The sequence below is a fragment of the Camarhynchus parvulus genome, chromosome 19 (genome assembly GCF_901933205.1).
Source record: "Camarhynchus parvulus chromosome 19, STF_HiC, whole genome shotgun sequence".
In the NCBI taxonomy this organism is placed as follows: Eukaryota; Metazoa; Chordata; class Aves; order Passeriformes; family Thraupidae; genus Camarhynchus; species Camarhynchus parvulus.
Window position 1 is genome coordinate 8,607,832 of NC_044589.1, and position 19,735 is coordinate 8,627,566.

The 19,735-nt window shown below is 42.9% G+C and overlaps 1 protein-coding gene across 3 annotated transcripts in view; it reads left to right on the plus strand.

Moving 5' to 3' along the window:
• The window catches only part of VMP1 (vacuole membrane protein 1), a 59,633-nt gene that overhangs the window by 13,652 nt on the left and 26,246 nt on the right, over window positions 1–19,735 (plus strand). For all 3 annotated transcript variants that reach the window (XM_030962650.1, XM_030962651.1, XM_030962652.1), the window contains 2 exons: window positions 10,998–11,165; window positions 15,139–15,270. In XM_030962650.1, the coding sequence (XP_030818510.1) occupies window positions 10,998–11,165; window positions 15,139–15,270 (300 nt within the window). The remainder of the gene's footprint in view (window positions 1–10,997; window positions 11,166–15,138; window positions 15,271–19,735) is intronic.

Consider the following 19,735-nt stretch of genomic DNA (forward strand, 5'->3'; position numbering starts at 1 on the left):
TAGTTTGTAAGCTCTGTGTTTGTTGAAATGTGGATATTGGCCTGCTGTTGGTTAATCCTCACTTTGAAACTATGAGCCAAATCTGCAAGCTCTATCCTCTAATCTCCTCATTTAAATGAAGCCTGTCCTACTGTGTGCAACTCAAGTGTTTCCATTTAAAATTTTTCAGAGTATTTTTTTAGTAGCTTAAAATGATCATTTTTCTAACTGAAGCCACCAAAACAGGCAGCTGGTTTAAAGTTCAGTCTGTATTAATTTTGCTTTGAAAATAATAGCAAGAACAATGTTTTTCTATGAAGATAAAATATGAAAATTTGCATGATGTTGTTTATCTCAGTGTAGCTATGAAAGTCAGGGAAATGTTTGGGTGTGTTTTGCTTTTGGCCATTGGATTAGTTCCTGGGTTATGAAACCACTGTCCTGGATTCAAGAAAAGGATTCATGGCCACAAAATAATTAAAACCAGTTCATGCAACAAATGTCATCGTGTATTTGGAACCATTACAGATGTTTACTTTCAGAGCTGCTTTAATCATTAACAATAACACAGAAAACACTGCAGGAAACTCCTGCCTGTCCCCCCAGCAGGGAGGGCAGTGCCTGGGAGATGGGATGGCATGGCATGAGCAGCCTCAGATTTGTTTCTGTCCTAAAGGTTGTGGAAGGAATTCCTGCTAAACAAAACCAACTTTGTGCATTGAGCACTGTCAGACCCCAGGCCACTTGAAAATTATTTTGACACATGAAATCCTCCTAAGACAGAACCGCTTCTTTTCTTAAGGGAGGTGGAACCTTTCTTTTACTCTATATTTAAAAATCAAAGTTCTAAAGTGCTTCAATGTTGAAAAATTAAATTCCATAATACATCACTTCAATCATCCTGTGGGATATGTGAACCTCATGGAGGTACTTAGGCCTTGACCTGAGCTGACACTGAAATAATTTATAAGAAATACAACCTCTCAGTTGGTTTATCAGTGTAATTTATGGTGGGTGTTTGGGAGGTTCACAGCCTTCCAAAGATTGCAGGAATGTGTCACCCAGGAAAAGAAATTGAGTTTAATATTGGTAAGGAAGGTATTTATTTGGCAACATAAAAGGGAAAGCTTCACATAACTTTGTTAGGAGGGGAAACAGACTGAATAGATTACACTGAATAATCAGAAGGTGGTTATAGAGTAAAATGTAATAAAAATGTACCATCAACATCTAAAGTGTAAATAGTACAGGAGAAATACTGGTTTGCTTTAAATGTATGAGGCAGATAAGCATGTTCTGTTTCACTGAGGGAATTCCGTGAAGGCAGTGAGTTCAGGGACAACGAGAAGCCAGGATTTGTTTCCTCTTTTTACCTGAATAAGATTTAGTGATTAGCACGGTCTGCTCAGGTCAGTTAACATCTTCTGGGCACTGCCTGAGCACCTCATGGTTTACACCTCGGTGGAAACCACGCGGTTGTTGCCACTAGATGGCAGAGGGGGTGTAAAAACAGCAGCTCCTGACCCGAGCAAACCCTGTTTGAACTGTTAAAGTTCTTATCGCTGCAGCTGTACCAGCAAGGTGTACATGGAATTTGTTATCACTGTAGTAAAACAGTGCTTGGGATCTGCTCGGCGTGAGAGGGAGCAAGGAGTGCTGACCTGAGCTTTTAGGGGTGAGCTCTTTCAGAGTGGTGTTCTGCATTTAACCCATCTGGAAACAATGCAATCAGAAGCTCCAGCTCTCAAAGGGAGGATTTGTATTTTGCTTTGTTAATTGTACAGCAGTTCCCTCTAAAAGTAGAAATATGACACGTTAAGTGGGGCTCTCAGTATTAACTTCTGCATTACCGTTGATCTACTTTTCATGTTCCACACACTTTAATTATATTTCTTCATAATGGTAAAACTTATTCTTCTGTTGACTCAAAGAAGTGAGAAGTTACAAAACAAATCCTCCCCTGCTTTAGTGCCTGGATTTGCTGGCACTAGAGAATAGACCCAGTAAGTGCTTTCAAATTGCTTTTAATTAATTGCTCATTTTAAAGCTGTATGTACAGGGAGATTGTTGGGAATGCAATTACACGCTGGGAGAACAATGCCCTTGGGCCCACCCATGTGGTGCTGAGCTCTGCTGGGACTTGCAGCACTGTCTGTGCCACTGAGGGCACGTGGAGGAATTGATGGCATGTAGGCACCTGCTCAGGCTCCTTCAGCTGTCACACAGGTGCATCTGAATGAAATTAGCCATTTACTGCATGGGGCCAAGCGCTGGGCAGGCTCTGGAAGCGGTTATGCAATGGCTGCAGGATATGAATGACTCTGATGTTTGCTTTCCCTGGCCTGCTTAGCTGTTTTTGCAGTGTTGAAAACTGTCATTTGTCTGGATCCTTCAGAGCATCTCTCACCAGCTGCTTTTTGGAGCTGCATTCTGGTGCCAGGAGAGATCCCAGGGTTAGCTGAGAAGGCAGTACTTGGAAATTGCTAAAAGTAGAATTTCAAGCAGCCTCAGTGTGGGAGGGGTGTTGCTGCCTCAGGATCATTTCAGTTCACATCTGATTTGGGATTTTTTTTGGTCACCAATCCTTGGTGCAAGAGAGACAGGTCGAGTGTGTCAGTTTGATACCAGGCTTTTCATTGCTGTTCCTGTGATTGGAGAGCTTTCTATCTGTTAGAGAGGGCTGAACTTTGTCTGAAATAACAATTCCTAGTTTAATGCTGCTTCCTTGTTTGCTGCCAGCACTGGATGTAAAATCTGACATGGCTTTTTGGGAAACAATTCTCATTCTGCACTTGGCACTGAGCTGAGGGCTGGCACAGAGCAGATCTTCAAGGCAGGAACAGGGAAGCAGGCCACTCTTCCAAGAATCCTTTCCATTTTGACACTTTCAAAACAAGCCTGCTGGCTTATTTTCCTGAAGCCCATTAAAGGTTTTTCACAGTTCTTTAAAAACAACCCTTAAAAATAGGAATCATGATGTGGTTCTGTAGGAAATAAAACTATTATGATTAATGACTCCAAATACTGGTTTTAGCAGTACATGGCTTTTTCCTCGGTCCTGAGATGTTTTCTGTTGGTGGTAGATTAAAATACGAACAGCATGAATCACCTCATTACCAGCAGAGGATGGCTGAGGGTAACTCATGAGGAATTTTTGGTGTTTGCACATCTCTGAGAGATCTTTGCTGCTGAAAAGGAATGAATGAGGCTGCGGTGCCGGAGGGCTCCGAGCCGGGCACAGGAGGTGCAGGGCTGGGTTGGGATCATGGCTGAGCCCATCCCCACCCAAAGCTTGCCTCGTGCTTTGGTTTCACTTCAGCTCTGAAAAACGGATTTTTGTCAAAGATGTGGCCGAAAAAAAGTGCTTCAAACAAGTGGTTGAGGGCACGTTGAGTCCCCTCTCCCTGGGGAAGTGAAATCCCTGAGGGGATGAATGGCACCGAATTCCTCACCCTCACAGCTCAGAGCTCTGCCGGTTTGCATTGTTGGTATTTTTGTGCTTAAATGTGGATTTTGTTTGCTGCTGCTGGAGCCAGGGGGGCTGAGGGGTATCCATTTTGATTTAGGTGCTGAGGGGGTACATTTTGATTTAACTGTGAGGGGGTTCATTAACTGTGAGGGGGTACATTTCTATTTAACTGTGAGGAGGTTCGTTTTTATTTAGCTGCTGAGGGGGTTCATTTTGATTTAACTGTTGAAGGGGTACATTTTTATTTAACAGTGAGGAGGGGGTACATTTTGATTTAGCTGCTGAGGGGGTTGGTGCTGGTGGCCGGGCCCTGGGCGAGCACAAACAGGAAATGTGAGGTACAATAGCAATGGTTGTGCCGAGGTCCAGCCCGGATATTTCAACTCTGGAATATGTGGGTTTGTCAGGAATTCTTACAGTGTTGCTCGGCAGCAGAGTGGAAGAGGGCACAGCAAAAAAATAAAGAGCAGAAATATAGAAAAAATAAAAAAGTAAAGAGCAGAAATGTGCCTTTAAAGAGAAAAGGCAGTGTCCTTATTGCCTGTGCTGCCCTGAGAGAGCAGGGCTGGGTTTGTCTGGTTGAAGGGCTCAGCATCTCACTTTCATTCTGAATTGGTTCCCCTCACCCAGGGGTCACATTCTGGCCTCCCCAAACAGTCAGAGTTTGCAGCTGAAATGAGCCCTGTGTTGGCCCTACCCAAACTGGTTTAGGTTAGAATTTGAAGATTTAAAAGCCAGACACTTGTGCAATAATGAGTCCATTATCTTGGAAAAAAAGATGTTGGTGGTGTAAATAATTTTTAAAAAAACAAACCCACACAAATAAACGGTTTCCTGTCAGGACTACTAAAAGCTTTTTAAAGTCAAACCTAATTCCTTTTAGTTCTCTTGTTCCAGGAGCTGAGCTTGTAAGAAGACTCATGATAAAAATTACTTAAATCCCTCGTAAAAGAGAAGCTCACGAAACAGGACTTACTCCACTTTTATGAAGTAGACAGAATAATTTAGAAACCCACACGACTTATTCTCTTTTTTTTTTCTCCATTTACTTCCTTGTGACTAACACAGGAGTATTTTCATAGTAATTATCAGCTTCAGGAGAGGTTTTGCTCTTTCCACACAGATCACTCAAAACTATTGTGAGTAACCCAGAAAACGATGGTTCCGTGTGTAAAGGAAAAAGTGAGAAACAAAGGCTGAGCTGCCTCAGCCAGGTGGGAGGTGCAGCAGTGCTCCCCTTCTCAGCGCTGAATTCTTCTTGTGAAGTGAGGTGTTCATTTCCAGCCCTCTCTGTTCTCCAGTTCACACGTCAGTTTGCAAGCCTAAAACAAAGGAAATAAAAAAAGGGTTCTGTCTAATACCTGTGCTCACGTTACTGCTATTGAATTGCTGAGGTGGTTGAAAGAAAAATACGTGGAGGGTGCAAAGGCAGAAATCAAGTCTAAAATAAGTTGAAGTGGAGCCTGTTTGTGTGAGGGTCGTTTTTGTCTCTTACTCTGTCATTTGTTTCTTTCCTGTTTTTAAACTACTTCCTCCAGCTGTCCTAAGCTTTCTACAACGAACTGAAAAATCCTGGAATACGTGAATCAATATAAAACTTTTTTAAAAATCAGTTTTGCAATTATCTCCCCAGAAATTCCTGCAACCAGCACACCTGGGCTCTGTTCTGCTTGGAACTGCAGCATTGATCTGTATAACACCCTGATGAACTGGGAGGGTATGCTGAGTTAACTGGACACTGCTGCTGAATCCGTTGTGCAATCTGGGTGTTCCTTAAATCTTCTGGTGGCTCGCTTGTGCTTTAAAAATTTGAGGTGGAAAGTGCTGTTTTCAGGGAGAAAGACTTTCATTTAAGTCTTGGTTCCCCTGAGTGCTTCTGTTGTGTTGGATTCCTGTAGATACCTACAGAGAATAAATCCAGCACTGCTGCCTTGGGTCAGGCTGTGCAAGAGCAGTCCTGGGGTGCTGGAGGAGTTAATGGGATGGTGAAGCAGTTAATGGGATGGTGGCTGCACCCTTTTCTTCCTCCTGAAGGTTGATGGACTTTACCTTTTAGAAGCTGACGCCCAGTTTTCATTATCTGCTCTCCACTTCCTCAACGTTTGTTCTGTCAGGTCTCTGCTGGGAGGGCACACTGTACTTTTTCCTCATTTGTTCCCTTGGAGTTTCTAAGTTTTTTTTTTGTTTTGTTTTGGTTTTTTTTATGCACAGCCTGAACTTTATACCTTTCATGTCCTGCTTCCTGGAGCAGGTTTAAGATAACAATAATTGTGCAGAACAGTCTCTAATTGGAGGTTCTAAAGCCAATCACCACTGCTGGTGGCAGTTTGAATAAATGCTGAGGTTTACTCTTTAGAAATGAGGGGATGGATAGGGAAGGGCAAGGAGAGAACACTGTCAGAGTGTTTTATGATTTTATTAATGATTTTCTGTTGGCAGCAGAAGATAAATTTGAATTCTTGCAATTGTGCCTCCCCCTGACATGAGTCTTTCTGTTTCTACAGAAAGTAATGTAGGTGCAGCTTTAAAAAAAATCTGCTTTTCATGTTACTCCTTAGAGCAGTACCATGGTCCTTTACAGAGACAGCTGTGCCATGTGCTGCTCCCTCAGTGGCTCTTGTTTAGTCAAATTCAGAGGTTGTGATGATCATTTGGAATTTCCATCAGCTCTGCACTGTAGGGCAAGGCTTGCCTGAAGTGGGAATAGAAACTTCACCACAGCCACGTGAGTGTAAAATTAATCCACAGCTTGAAACGCTGTGAAGGTCTTCTAAGCCCAGCCCTGACCACTTGATGGATGTTGGTGTCACTTGAGGATGCTCTAGGTACAGGATCCTCTGTCCCCAGCCCTGATTTCCAGCCAGCACCACATTCCAGACGTTATAAAATCATGAGACATTTTAATCTCGTAGGAGAGACAGACAGACAAACTGCACTTATTTACCAGCTGCTTCCAGACCAAGCTTCTCCCTCTTAATCACAGAGCAGTTCTGTCTGTGGGTACTTGTCCACTGCTCTCAGAGATAAAAAAGATGCTGTGAGTGTGGTGGGACTTTCTGGAGAGGTGTAATGACTTCATGGATAAGTATGGGATGAGTCGTGGCCTGGGGCACCACTCAGAGGATGTTTCCCATGAGAAGCAAACTTTTATTTTTCCAGTTTATCTCCATCAAATGCATCATGACTTGTTCCCCCCCTGTGCAAAGGCTGAGTCTTGAACCCAGTGTGAAGAGCAGTGTATCCATGGAGGAAAACAGATTTTTAGTGCATTAAGTTCAGCAAGGAGTTCAGGGTAATATTTTTCTTGCTGGCAGACATATCACTTTTCTTTGAGAAATGTTTCTAAATTAAATCCAGTCTAAAATTATATCTTCCCCAAAAATAAAAGGTTAAAATTAGATGTGGTTGTTCTTGTATCACTTGAGCAGCCTGGCTGTTCTGTCAAGGGGCATGTGAGAAACCAACACTTGATACAGGATTTGTTTGGAGCTTTAATTGACTTCCCAGTCCAGGTGCTCAGAATGATTAATAATGTGAAAATATGATTCATTTTTAATTGGATATTCGGTCACTTTTCCTTATGGCAAAGACTTTCTGCTGTAAGAATTACACAGATCAGCAAGTTTTTAAGGATTTAACTTGTGATTTTTTTTACATGTGGCTGCTGTCTCTTTCTACTTCCACAGATGAATTTCCAAGCATAATTTACAGATAAAAAGATTTTTTGCTTTCCAGAAATTTCATAATACATCACTTTAATTAACTTATTTCTGTGCCATTCCAACTTGGGTGCCTTCAACCACTGGAATAAAAGTCCTTTGAAGGCCCGTGAGTTGAAGAGTTCAAAGTTACCTTCTCTGAGACATCAGGGTTGTGCAGACAGGGATTTCCAAACTCCCCTGAACTGCTGTTGCTAAGAAATAGATTTATGTTGAGTTCATCTCGATGAGCAAATCCTGTCTTGTTTGATTTGCAAATTGTACAGATATTTCTAACACATCACATTCCGGCCTGACCACAGGCTCCTTCTGCTCCTCAGCAGTGGCAAGCAAATGCTTCTCACCCCAGTCAGCAGAATGCATTTCAGTTTCTCCTCTTTAATCCTTTTTTAGTGCCTCCTGCGGCTTAAAAGGAAAAAAATATGATTTTTTGGAATGGAAGAGGGTGAGGGAAGGACAGTTGTGTTCAGGATCTTACATGCCCTGAGTTTTCCTGCTTTGGCCAGGAGCACTTGTGAATTGCCTGGGATTTAGTGTTGGGTGTGATGGGGTTTGAAGCAGTTTTGTCCTTTTCAAAGGCAGAGCTACAGTCCCAGTCCAAGGGGGACATCTGAGAGGACTTCCCCAAGTGTTGTAACAAACTGAAATATTGCAGGGAGGCAAAGCACTCGGTATTTCCTGCAGCCCCACACAGAGGAGGAGGAGGAGGAGGGTGGAGGAGGTGTTATTTGTGAAGAGGATTAAAAAACTGGATGAGAATGAATCCTCCTGGCTGTAGAGTCAGGGCTTTTCCAAAGGTGGCACCTCGAGCCTGTTTGAAGCTGGTCCCTGCTCCATTCAGGAATAGAAATGAACCCCCCAGTGCTCCTGCTCTCCTCCCAGCCCCGGACCTGTTCAGCTGAGCTTTGCTTGGAGGCACCCAGGGTTTGGGGAGCTCCAGAATCAGATGTTGGGGTGTTGCTCTGAGCCTGGCCTGGGACAGAGTCCCTGTGACCCCCAGGACAGCCAGACAGGAGAGGAGGACTGGGGATTGCTCTGCCTCCCTTCCATGCCACACTTCATCCCTCTGAACAAACCATTTGCACTTTATTCCTCATTCCAGTTCAAATGTGGCTTCTGTGGCTTCCACCACTCCAACTTTTTTCCATTATAGAATTGTTTACATTGCTCTGGGAGAGTTCTGTTCCCTTGGCCTGGCCTTCAGGTGGCCGTTTGCAGCTGTTTGGTCAAATGCCTTTTTTTTTTTTTTTTTTTTTTTTTTTTTTTTTTTTTTTTTTTTTCCATTGGCTACTCCCTGTGAAATTTTTCCTTTTGCAGACATTTGTTGAGACTGGGAGGGCTCTCAACAGGAGGTTTTGGAGGGTGTTCAGCCACTTGCAGGGTGGCAGCTCTGCTGGGAGAGGTTCCTGCAGCATCTCCACTCGGGCATTTTGTCCTTGTGTGCTCCCCTGGGATTTCAGGACCTGCTTTATCCACCTTGGGTGCACTTTGGGAAGAGTTTTGGGTGATGCTGAAGCCTTGCAAGGGCTGGGGGCTGCTTGTCACTACTGGTAATAGTGATAAAATTTGTCTCTTGCTATTCTAAATAAGCTGGCTGTAGTTCCTCTGTGCTGTGTATTCCAAATTTTGTGGAAGTGAAAGCCGCACCTCTGGATTTCCTATCTCACTGCTTGGCCATGGCCTCAGGGAATGAGGGAATTGTCATTTACAGCTCAAACACGGGGGAATTTCCTCCATGCAAACCTGCCCTTCAGGAGAGTTTCACTACAAATTTCTGCAGGTGAAAATCATTAATTTTAGGATTGAGACCTTTTTTTTGTCCCAAGGTAGCTGTCAGACCCAGGGAGGGGCAAACAGGGGATGGGATTAAATCCTCCAAGTTTCACAGTGAGAAAGGGCTCCCAGGTTTGCCATAAATGTACTTTACAGTTTTAGGGAGGTTTCAAATCTCTTTGCATCTGCCCTTGATGAGTGAAATAGAGAGATGTTATTAGAGATGTTATTTATTTAGCTCTGAAGCTGCTGTGGAGATGATCTTGCTACAGCTACCAAGAAGTTTATTGCCATTATGGCCTATAGAAATATTAATAATATAAATTATTACTCCTTGGTTCATTCTTCCAGTCTTTTTTCTCCCTTCCATATCAAAATCTCTCTTGTGTATCAGTTTCTGGATCCCTTCTTTTTCAGTTTTATTTCGTTAAACTTTTTTCTTCTCTTCAGGAGAGGCTGTGCCTCATTTATCATCTCACAGGTTTTGGATTTCTGCAATCCAAAATACACCCAAGCACTTGGAACGAGCCTCCTGTAAAGCAGCAAGGAATCAATAAAAGCAATTTTTTGCTCTCAGGGCAGCTTGTCCTTTACCAGTTGCATGCCAGAAGAATGGGTTTATTTGGAATTGTTTGCATATGACAACAGCAGTTGCAGCTGCCATACAGAAAATATAACTGGTATTTTATTTCCACATTCTTAATTCAGTGCCACTGCAGAATGGCAGTGTGGATGTCATTGCTGTGAAATGTTGGTGAGGGAATCTCCCCAGCAAACCCAGGAGTGCTGGAGCTCCGCTGGAATTTCACCCTTTAATGTGCAAATGAAGCTTTTGGGGCTGGATGTGTCCCTGGCTCCTGCATTTCAAAGGGAGCCTGGGCAGGGCTCAGCTCTCTCACACTTTCCCTCTGCTCTCTCACAAATTCACCTTTGATATTTTGGGGGTGTATCAGACTCCCTTATTGCTCTAATAAAATGAAAATAAATTCATATTGCAGATAAAAACATAAATGAAAATTGCTGGCAATATTTCCCAGCACGATGTCAAAACCCATCAAATAATGACTAGCAGAAGTCAAGGTTTGTGTCATTTGTTCCGCACTTAATGAAACTTTTAAATTTATTTAAATGTGTGGCTTTACTTAAAGACCTCACTTTAATGCAGTAATTTTATTTTTTGTCCCCTCCCTCTTCCCTGGACAGTGTTTCCATGACCTTTGTTAAGTGATTGTTTTGTAGCTACAATGTCTGGTTGTTCAGATTGTTTAAATTGCTTCTCAATTCTTTTGTATTAAAAATAATGGCAATTCTTTCAGGTTTTTAAACTATGTAGCAGTTCATTTCTTGAGTAGATTTTTATGCTCCTTTTATTTGGAGTTTTGTCCAAAAAAAATCTTTCAGTGTAAGATGGAAACTAGAATTAATTCAGTTAAATGGTATTTAAATAATGTTTAAGTTTGGAATTACATTTCAAACCATTTTTTAGCAAAAGGCACTGAGGTCCTTTTCTTGTTTGCTCAGAAAAAACAGACACAAATTAAACAACTGGCTGTTGGAGAAAAATACAGAAGTTAGCAAAGTCTGCTGCAAGATGTCATTAAACCCAGTCATTAAAAAAATCAATATATAATTTAAATGCCTGATCCTCTAAAAGCAGCAGTAGGGAAAACACCTCCTCTAATAAAGCTGTAGGTCATAAATACCTTAAGGAGAACACTGCAAAATTGTTGAAAATTCCTGGTTTTTTTTTAAAGTAAGGATTCTTATTTCTCTTTGTCAGCCTTCTAAGTGGCAGGGCAAAAGCTGAAAGGCTCCCTAATATTTCAGTGGGTCAAAATAAATATTTAATTTTTTTAAATGTATATTAGTAGCTCAACATTGTGATTAAGATAGTCTTAAAAAAAACTCCAACAAAAAAAATTTTACATAAATAGCATTATTTAAAGAGAGAAGCATTAAGTTTTAGCCTAGGGACAAATGTTGGGGATGGTGGTGGCTAATTTTAATTTTTATTCTAACATAAAATACAATTGAATTTTATTTTTTTTATTTTTCAGGGTCCACACATAGCCTCAGTCACTCTTGCTGCCTATGAATGTAACTCTGTGAATTTCCCTGAGCCTCCTTACCCGGATCAAATCATCTGCCCCGATGAGGAGACAGCTGAAGGCTCCATCTCCTTGTGGGCAATCATCTCAAAAGTCAGGCTGGAGGCCTGCATGTGGGTAAGGCTTCTTTAAAAATCTGCAGTTTCCATTTGTTTAATTTCTGATGCCAGCAATTGACAAAAATTCCTCAATTAGCAAAATCATGATGCCCAAGGTAATGTGAGAAGTGAACTTTTTAACCCTGATCATTTTAATAGGATTTTCCTGGGATGTTTCTATCAGCTGCAGTTTCCTAAATACCAGCAGAGAATTTGAAAGCTGTTGATGTAAAAAGTAAATTTTAGGAAGGTGTCTGCACCCCAGCTCTTAGGGCTAAGCAAGAAATAATTGCAGTAATTTTGGGGCTGTAACATGAGTGAAGCTGCAGTTCTCATCTGCAGGACTCAGGACCTCATCTCACAGCTTGTTCTGGGCTGCAGGGGTAAATTGCATTTAATTAAAAAGTGTTCTTTTCCACATTTTTACATATTTTAATAAAATATAGACATTTTTAATTAAATTTGATTTAATTTAAAAGTGTTCTTTTCGACATTTTTACATATTTTATTTCTGTTTCTTTGCCTGCTTCCACTTTTCATTTAAAAGCTGAGCAGCTTTTCCTGTTTAAGTGAATCAGGGTCTTAGGAAACTCTGTCATTGGAACTTCCTTTCAGTTTTCCTCTTTTTTTTTTTTTTTTTTTCTCTGCAGCTTCTTGTAGAAGTTTAATTTTTGGAGAATTTTGGTTGGCCAGGCTGTTTTTTTTCATTACATGTAGATCATTTTGAACTGCAGTTTACACAGATGCATCTGCTGTGAACTACATGCCAAATTAACTTTATTTTGCTGCTGACTTCCTGTCCTGGCTGGTGATTTAATTACTAAATTCTTGGTTGTCCAACTCAAATGCAGGGAAAGGAAATTCTAAAAACAGTATCTGCCTGCCCTGGTGTTTTTTAATATATAAGGCAACTGGTCACTACAATTTCTTAAATAGCAGCTGTTGTGTTAGTTACAAAAATTCCAGTCAGGTTGTGTGAGTTTAGAGACTAAAATCAAAATAGTAACAGAGAAAGTGGACTCACAGCCCTGTCAAAAGGCAAAGTACAGCTTAAATTTGACTCTTAATGAAAGTCCAGAATTGCCTGAATGCTCAGTAAGTAGCTAATCACACAAATACCTACAAGACTATTAATATATCTAAGATTTCTTTTTATTTTCTTCCTCATCCCCCTCTGCTGAAATCTGTTTAATAGAGACAAGCAATAAAAATGGCATTTACAGCTACGTTTCTAGGGTTGCAAAATAAAAATGCAGCTGAGGGTAAACATCTCTTGCTTCATCTGCAGCATGTAAAAACTGAGCTATGAGGAGAATTAAATTCAGAACTGAGAGAGCAGATTTGGAATCTCGTGTCCTCTGGAGCAGCCATGGGGGAGAACAGGCAGTGCCTTCGTGCTCTGAGCTCCTTGGATTAGATTAGGGAAAGGCCAAGGGAACAGGAACATTTGTATCCCACTTTTTCACCCTTTCCCCCCCCTTCTTCAAATTCCCTGTCAGCTACCTCTGCTCTGAACTCTGTCTCCTCTGGCTGTTCCCTGGGGAGCATCCTCTGTCCTCCCCTGGTGTCTCGTGTAATGTTATGCTTTCTTGGAATGTTTCTGAGTACATAAACATTGCTTGCTAATTTCCTGTAAGCCAAATCAAGTTGGCAATTGCTGCTGCTCTGCTTCCAGAGTGTTTCTTTTGTCCTAATTCCAGCTCACTTCTTATGGAAGCTGTGGAAGAAAGTTATTTTGGATTCTGTCACTCTTAAGCTAGATGTCCACTTAGCGAAGAGAAAGGGGACTTCCAGAAGGTGAAAAAGCTGATTTTTGCAGCTCACCCCAGGATGACTTTGCAGAGCTGTGGCTGTAAAGCTGCCCAGGCTGAGTGTCCTGTGGGGTGAAATGTGAGCATTTATCTGCACAAGGGTCACCAAACCATCAGCAGCCAACTTCAGGCAGAGATTAAAATCATTCCTTGTCCCCAGCATGGCAGTGCTGGCCATTGCTGCTGATAATGAGTGTTACAAGGATTCAATCTCCCTGAGTTATTAGGTGGGATGAAAATGATGCTTTTTGCAATCCCTGTAAAAGTTGGCTCCAGCAGCCCTGGCCTGCAGAAGGGCTCAGGAACAATCCTTAGGTGAATGCCAGTTTTCACAGCCTCCCATCCCACAGGGACCAGGAATTCAATAGTGCCCTATATTTTTAATGTGTTGCAGCCTTTTTGGTTTTTTACAAGAAATAAGGGGAAAGAATAAAAATGTTTAATTGCTTGGGATTAGCAGAACAGGCTGCCTGTGTCCTGAGCAGGATCAAATCTGTTTAAAAGACTCTTTCTAGTGGAGTCATTTCCCAGTTTCCTTTTCTGAATGTAAAAGAATTTTGATTAGCATTTGCCTTTCCAGTTTGTTGTGAGTCCAAGGGATCTCCATGTAAAACTGGCATTCAGAGTTAAAGGGGGAAAATATCTAATGTTACAAAAAGCAGTTAAATAGTTACTGGTTTGGAGCCCTTAATTGCTGCTTTTGCTCTTTTTTTTTCCTTTTTTTGCTTTCATGCACTTAAGGAACCTATCTCCAGCAGACATGAAATCATATGATTTTTGTTGCACTTCTGAAATGTTTTGTAATAATGAGCATGTGACTTATCCAATTTAAAGAAAGTTCATGTCCAGTACACACATGCAAACTTCTTCCTCAGTTCACAGAACGAAGCCAAAGCAAATTGGCAGAGCCTGGAGGAGCAATGTGACTTTTTCTTCTTGCATCACCCTGAGAACATAACCTCATGTTAATTTTTCTGAAGTGTTGTTGCTACTGTTTTCAGGCTTATCTTCCCCTTGTGCCAGAAATATGCAGATTAATGAAGTTCAGCTTGTTGCAGTCATTTAAACTTTTTCTTCTGTGGAAAACAAGGGCATAAACATTTGAGGCCTGTGTGCACTTCGGGTGCTTAAACTGAGAATTTAACTGCCGTGGTATTTAAAACCACAACCTGTTGATTTGGAATATCCACAGCAGCTGGAATTCTTGCTTGCAGCTGTGCATAGAGCAGGAACAAAGGAAATTGAAAAGCTTTCACGTTGCTTCAAAGGAGGAGAAAAGCATTTGTTACTCACTGCTGACCCTGGGAGAGAAAAGCCATCTGCAGGGAGCACATTCCCGTGCAGTGCCCAACTGTTGTCTCTTACCTGCCCTAAATTTAAACCATCCTGAGTTAATTCCAAGTTCCTGTTCCATTAGCCTCTGTTTATCCATATGTTCAATCTTAGCTTGCCTCTCTTTTTTCCCTTGCTTAAGCTAAAGCTGCCTTTGCCCACAAGACTGAAATGAGTCATTTGATGTCCTGAGAAAACAAATACAATTTTCCTGCGGTGAGAACGCAGCCGTCCTTTCATCTGGGGTTGGCTCCAGCTATCCCAGCTGAAGGAGAGGGAAAACTCCAGCTCAGGCTTTGCTTAACCTTTTTTTTCCTTGCTGTAGTAAAACCTGAGTCTGTTTTCTAACAAACACTTGCCCAGAGTCTCATGACTGAACAAGCAAACGCCGGGACAGCACCGGGGAGGAGCTCCCGGATTATTCTGGAGGCCCTTGGGGATCAAGGGCTGTCACATGCTGGGGAATGTGTCTGGCATCATGTGGTGGGGTGAGACACAGCAGTGCTGACTCAGGATGGGGGGGACAGCAGGGATGTGGGGGACAGCAGAGCCACCAGCTCCAGCCTCCCATGGCTCCGGCCACGCGCCGCTCCACGGGATGCACAGATCCTGTCTGCTTGACCCTGCAACCCCCAGGCTTTCCCCTGCACAGGGAAATAAAGGGAAATAGGGATTCAAAGGAGCAGCATTCTGTTGGAAATGATGGGAATTCTGACCTGGTGGGTGAAAGCAAACTGCTCCAAACAGCTGGTCTTGTCGGCTCGGAGAACGGCCACGGGATTTGTGCGTGTCACATGTTTTGTGTTTGGGAATAAACAGGAAAATCAATCAGGATTGTTCTTTTCCCAGGGTGCTGGTACAGCCATTGGAGAGCTGCCCCCCTATTTCATGGCGAGGGCAGCCCGGCTGTCGGGTGCCGAACCTGATGATGAGGAGTACCAGGAATTCGAGGAGATGCTGGAACACGCAGAGACTGCACAAGTAAGGACAGTGTGTAAAACAACAGAGTTCACGAAACACAGAGCAACTTACAGGGGGTAAATAACCATTCCAGTTAAATGAGAGGGGGCCAAAGAATCAGCTGGTGTGAGTTCACAACAGACTTCCCAGAGATGGAAAAAGATCCTGCACTGGGTGATACCTGTGCTGATGGCAGGACAAAAATGCAGCTTGTTGGAGCAGATAAAATAGTGCAGCCAAGTATTTGCTGCAAGTACTGCAATTATTTAGAGTTCCAAGAACAGCACAATAAAGGTAGGGAGACACTGGGCTGGGAAAACAGGGGCAGAGGAGCTGCTGTTCCATAATCCTCGTTGTTCTGGCTGCATTGAAATCCTCCCTGGGCCAGAGATGATTTTCAGCCTCAGCTCATCCCTTTCAGATGACATTTGCCTGCCTTGCCACTGACACCCTCAGGGACCAGTGTGTGACCCATTCATCAGCCTGAGGAAATATATTTCCTGATGTGGAAATGCAGCAAAACTGCTCCAAGTCCCTTTTTGTTGCTCTTGTCATTTATTTTCTCCAGGGCTTGAATAGTGCACAGTTTGCAGTTGATGCAGCACATCAGTCAGGTACTGCTGTGGATAGTTTTTCCTTCAGGTCAGGAGTTTGCATCCTGGTCACGAGTTCCTGATAGTGTTTTAGACCAAATCAAACATTTTTTCCTCATGCTGTTTGCCACCGAATTTTTCCCTCTGTATTTTTCCTTCTTATCCTGTTTTGTCTGCCACTAAGTTGAAACGGGTCATGAGACTGCTGTTAAAAACCAGCAGATGCTATTTACCATGCACTGATGTCTTTAAACTCCTCTGCCAGGGTAGTTTCTGGAGATAAATATACACTTTTCTTTTCCCTCCTTCAAAAAAATGGATGAAGCTTTTCCATGAAAGTGGTTTGTCTGGAAATACTGAGTGCAATCTAGTAATTCTAACAGTAAACCCTGTGTTTCCCAAAAGCCTCCCCCTACTAGAAGGTTCCAGAGGGTTTTTCTGCTGTTATAAATAGTAAATTCTTCTATTTTTTTTAAAGATGCAGCAGGGGGAAAAAAGAATCTGCTTTGTTCTTTTGTCTCCCATCAATCTTTGCTTTGCAAAGTAATCCCTTAACTGTACGAAAATCAAGTTGTGGTAAAAAAAAACAACAAGGAAACCAGTTCAGTACATGACTTCAGTATCTGTGTTTACTGAAACTCTCCCAGCAAATTATATGTGTGTACAGTTGTGGGAGCAGACAGAGATGGTTTCCAGAACGCACAGTGAGATTCTTGGGAAGAAAATTTTTTGCTAGAGAGCATTTTGTCAGGCCAGGCCAAACTATAGCTGTATTGACTGCCTGGAGTAAACAACTGGCCTTGTGGAATTAATGAAGGAAAATGATGCTGTTATTTACCAGTACTTTTGATTTTATTTTCTTGGCAATTGAGTTTGGATTGAAGCGTGTTGTTTTGTGGATGGACGGCCAGGAAAAAAAAAATCTTTCAAACTCCACTTGTGGTTTGGTTTCTATAAACTCTTTTAACATGAGGCTTTGACAATCCGATTAAATTGTATTGTGCTCATAAAACTGACAGTTCAGTTTTTTCCATTTGCTAATATGACTTCCTTTTGGCTTCAATCATCTTTTCTCTGGATGTCTGTGGGAGACAGGCCTGCCTTTCCTATGACCTCTGCAAATCCCAATCTCCAGCCTAGCTTATCACTCTTTGCCCTGTAATTTGTATTCATGAGCAGTGCTGATGTCTATTTTTCAATTGCTCATTAACAATTGTTATTACCTCCATCAGCTTTCTCCCACTCAGAGTCTGAAGCCTCACACGGGGGCTGTGACAAGTGTCCTGTGCCTTGGGGATGCTGCAAATGCTCCATGTCAAGTGACAGGAGCAATTTTCAGTAGAAAGGTCTCCTTGCACCCAGCTTTTTGGAAAGGTTTGGGGATGGGTGTTGGATTTTGAAGAATAGCTGAGCTGCTCTTTGCCCATGAGGCAGAGCCAGCCGCTTTGACGTTTTTGCTGCGTGTGAGCTGTTCAGAGAGCTCATTGCTGCTGGTTCTCAAAAACAATGGTAATTTGGAGAAACAGATGAGCATCTTCTCTGGTGAGAATAGATCGTGGCTACAGCATCCAGCCTGAAGGATCTGGGAGGGGGAATATGCTCCTGGCTGGGCCACAAAAAAAAACAGCCAAAAAAGGGACCTAAGAGGATTAAAGAGCGTAAAGGTTTAGTGCTCCATTCAGAGCAGCACAGAGTAAAATGCCATTTACTTTAAAGAGTCTGTTGATGGATTTTCTGTCCTGAATGTCAGATCTGAGTGACCTGTCTCCTTGTGCTGGCTTTTGAGAGAGCTCATTAACCTGCAGCCGATGTGCCTGTGCTGTACTTCCCATTAGCACACTTGAGAAAAGCCCCTTCTTTTAAAGGAACACTCACTTCTCTTTCCTCGGTGTCCCTTTGTGTGCTCCCCAGCGAGTCCCAGTTCCTGCAGGGAGTGTCACAGCTGCCTCGTGGCCGTGCCCTGCACAAGGGGGTGGCTTTTCTGGCTTTTCTTTGTCCCCAGAGCTGCCACAAGGCAGAGCCCAGCACGCCCCAGCTGGGATTTGTTCATACTTAGGGCAGGGTTTAGAACCCAGCAGCGTTTCAAACAGCATCTCAGCTGCTGTTAGCTCCGTTCCAGTCGGATTCCAGAGTGAAGGGAGGTTTTATCAGAGCTCCCTTTTGGCCACAGGGAGTATCTCCAGTGCAGCCACCCAAAGCAGCTTCAGTTAGGGGAAGTGAGTGCTCAGTGCTGGGGCAGCACTTTGGGAATGACACAGTCACCAACACTTGGTGCAGTTTTCTGTCCCACACACGTGAGCAGGGACTCTCTTTTGCCAGTTTAATAGTTGCTGCTTGGTAATTTTTCTCGGTTCTCTGTCATGCTGGAACACTTCAAGCTGAGGAGTGAAAAAGCAACTTTTGGTGCCAGCTTCCCTCAGGGTACCCGGTGACAGTGCGTGGGCCCTGCTGTATCCCGGCGCTCCTTGCTAAGAGGGGAAAGTACTGATATCTTTGAATATCTAATCCTTAATTGCTCCGAGTGTTTGGCTTCATTAAGTGGCATTTCTTTAAGAACTAATGATTTACACATTGGGGCTTTGCTTCTGTGCAGCCTTGCCCGCAGCCAAATTTCCATGTAAAAATATTTTCTAGTTGCCTATGTTACTATCAGCCAGTGCTGTTTGTTTACTCTCCAAGCTGGGGAAGAATAGAGCCTTGGAGAAGGGTTAAATCCACAGAAATGCCGAGGTGCAGCAGGACTGGTTTGGAAATGAGTGAGTGCCATCTGCACACTGGCTGTCAGTTGTTGCTGGGACCTGTTTTTGCCTCCACTGAACCTTTACTGGTTGTGGTTTGTCTGGCCATCACATGACTTCTCTGAAAATTCCCCCTCCCCTCCATTTCCAGTAAACTGTTTGAACAGGAGTGACTCAGAGTGAAACCAGCTTCCCTGTAACCACAGGGCTTGGTAAAGAATTTGTCAACGTGGACTCGAGAGGGTTTGAATTCAACCGAGCTGCAACCGCCTGCCCTGGGCTTCCAGGGAGCCCCTGCTGCTCCCCGAGGGCAGCAAGGGGTTAAACCCTGATGGGGACAGGCACACACATCATCCCAGCTTCTCTGAAAACCCTGCCCTGCTTCTCCACATCTTCACGTGGGTTCTCTGTGCTGGAGCAGAACAAAGTCCGTGCCACGCCCGGGGGAAGGCAGCGCTGTGTTCTGACACGACACTGACTTCACTCCCCGGGAATGATTAAGCACGACTAACGAGAGAAATCTCACTTAATTAGCAGCGTTTTAGATGGCCAAATTCAGAACGGATCTCTGCCGTGATTAAATTAACAACTGCTATCTGATAAGTGGCTGCTGGCTTGTTTAATGAACAGCGTTTGAGGGTACTTGGTACAAGAAAAAAGAAGTTCAAGCAGACCACAAGCAGGTTTTTATAAAGCATTTATCGTAAAAATGGAAGTGGAAGGGTCATGTACAATAACTGGGAAACCTTGACTTCTTTTTTATTTCTTTGTTTTGCTTTCCCAGAAATCACTTGTTGAAAAGGAACATCGAATTCCACTCATCCTTTCCTCTTGCTCAGTCTTCCCTTTCCTCATCAGCTTCCTCTCTTTATTAATTGTTATTTATTAACTGCTGTGGGTGGTCACCAGGAGGCTGCTCCTCACACCCTGCATTCCTCCGGTTTGATGCCAGTATTTGTTAATAGCACCAGGGGAGGTTTCTTCCCTTTTTTTATGGTGGTCTGTAATTAAACAGAAATTCACAACTGATCAAACCTTGAGCTGCACTTTGGGCTAAAGTCCCCACGAGTGCTGGGGAGTGAGGTGACAAAGTGACAGTGTGTTTTCACAGACAATATAACAAGCAGTGGGTGCACTGAGTAACAACTCAGTTTT